Source organism: Penaeus chinensis, chromosome 30 (assembly GCF_019202785.1).
Source record: "Penaeus chinensis breed Huanghai No. 1 chromosome 30, ASM1920278v2, whole genome shotgun sequence".
NCBI classification, from domain to species: Eukaryota; Metazoa; Arthropoda; class Malacostraca; order Decapoda; family Penaeidae; genus Penaeus; species Penaeus chinensis.
The window spans coordinates 7,754,615-7,757,146 of NC_061848.1; the positions used below are offsets into that span (position 1 = coordinate 7,754,615).

The 2,532-nt window shown below is 29.5% G+C and overlaps 1 protein-coding gene across 1 annotated transcript in view; it reads left to right on the forward strand.

Annotated features, from left to right (window-relative positions):
* The first annotated feature begins 1,293 nt into the window (after positions 1-1,293).
* LOC125041202 (carboxylesterase 4A-like) overlaps positions 1,294-2,532 on the forward strand; it is a 43,636-nt gene continuing 42,397 nt past the window's right edge. Inside the window, exon 1 of the mRNA XM_047636040.1 lies at positions 1,294-1,327. Coding sequence (XP_047491996.1) covers positions 1,294-1,327 — 34 coding nt within the window. The remainder of the gene's footprint in view (positions 1,328-2,532) is intronic.

A 2,532-nucleotide genomic window follows, 5' to 3' on the forward strand; every position in this document is an offset into this window, starting at 1 on the left:
TTATGGTTATTATTGTATGGATATTATTATTATTATTATTATTGTTATTGTTATTATTATAATTGTTATTATTATTATTGTTATTATTATTATTATTATTATTATTATTATTATTATTATTATTATTATTATTATTATTATTATTATTATTATTATTATTATTATTATTATTATTATTATTACTACTACTACTACTATTACTATTATTAGCACTATTATTACTTTATTGATATTATTTTCTGTTGTTTTTAAATTGATAGCGATGATGATGATTATTATCACCATTAACATTATTGATACTAATATATAGAAAAAAAAATGTTGACATACAGAACAGTGACAGAAACATTGGGTAGGTGCAATTTAGAGAGTGAATATGACATTATGATTGAATAACAGCATTTCAACCTTTGTATATTGAAGTTTCCTGATTTGGAGATTGAAGTTTCAAGCAATATTTCTGTGGAACTTTGGTGATAATTGAGTATATTTCATCAGTTTTAATGGAAAACATGGTGTACTTTCCAAATTTAGGGATGACATCCATTTCCATTGTCATTAATGAAAATGGTTGAGAGTAATGCATTTTTTTTTTTTTTTTAGCCATATTTAATGCTTTTTGTTTGATTTAGTCTTTATTGGAATGTATGTTTACTTGCACAACAAAGAGAATTTCTAAGATGTGATTTAGTTTTAAAAAAATAGAAAAAAAAAAAACTGACTTTAGACGATGTATGTAAAAATGACACTTGCATGTAAATAAACAACTACAGCCAGCTCTTTCGTAAACTTTCTATTTTGATGTGGTGATTGTGTGGATAGAGTAAACAGTAAGAGTGCAAGAAGGGATGATGATTTGATGTTAAAGCAAATCTCGTACTGTACATAGATATTGATGTTTTGTTTCAGAATAAAGAGAGATTACGCTAAAGTTACAAGATAAAGTTCCGCGTTTTCGAAACCTTCGTGGAAATTGGAGGAATTCGAGATTTTGAGAAAAAATTTAAATGATTAAGTGATGTGATCTCATTGCATCATTGTTTTGGAATTGGAAAGGAACTGACGTAAAAGAAAAAAAAAAAAAAATCACAAATTTTTGGATAAATATATACATTCCATTTGGAAGGCAAAAATGAGGCAGCGTTTGCTCCATTTAAATTTCTTAGGTATGAAGACCAAAAAACCTCTTTGGCACAAAATTGAGGGTTTATGGCATTCATTTCATTCACTTGTATTTACCATACTGTCAAAATAGCTTAATGATGTAAAGGATGTTTTGTTGTATTCATAGAGATGAGGACGGAGTTTGAGAATCCTAATTTGTATGGTGTGTATGTGTGGCATGACAAAGAATAATGCCAGTTTGTTCAAATAAACTGTTATAATCTTGTCTGGATTTTATTGTACAAAGCTTTTATTATTAGTTGTTTCCTGCTTTCCTGAAAGGGTACGGAATAAATTATGAAAAAAGCATGATGCAATAAAGCCACCATTGGCATTTGCCTGATATCCTGGATAAATGTGTTTGTATTACAACCTAAATTATCATTGCACCTAAAGCAGTGTTGCAAATATAATCAAGTTAAGACTGTTGGCTAATGGAAGTAAGAATTAGGAGTAACATACACGGAATTAATCCCCACGAGATAAATGGATAGATGTAGTGATAGATAGTTATAGATAGAATAATGTGCAAGTTTTCTATCACGAACACCCTCGCCAGTGCCGGCCGGTGCTTGCGAAATGACCTTGTTTTTAGTAGGTGGCGGCCTTTCCTTTTAAACACGGACCATTGCGCGCGCTGAATCAAGGTCTATAAAAGTACCCTGCGCTGCGTGACCGACTCTCAAAGTTACAAGCCACGCGCATGACCACTGCACCGCCGCTAAAATTTGAATGAAATAGAGAAATGGATGGATAGAATGACAGCTAAATGAATAGATCGAATGATACAGATGATAGAAAGAATGAGATAAATGGATGGATAGAATGATATAGAATGTAGATGAATAAACAGTAAAATAGATGATGGAGTGACTTTGGTAAATGGATAGACATAGATGAATGTAGACAGATAAACAGGTAGATAGATATATAGCAAAGTATAAAAAAAATGTAGATGAAGGGACAGATATAAAATAGGAAAGTAATAAGCAAAGTAGATGTATACAGATTTTGCTTAAAGAATGACGCTCTACGGAAATATTTTGATTACTGGAGAGAGCACATTGATTATACCAAGAAACTAATAGCACACATACACACACACAATATATATGTATATATATATGTACATTTATATGCATATCTATAATATACATATATGTATATATATATATGATATATATATGTATATATATATATATATATATATATATATATATATATATATATATATATATATATATATATATATATATATATAGTACACATACACACACACAACATATATGTAAATACAATTCACTATTGAGAGGTTATATGGCAGTGTCACCCTTGCCTGATTGGATGCCCTTCCTAATCAACCGCGGT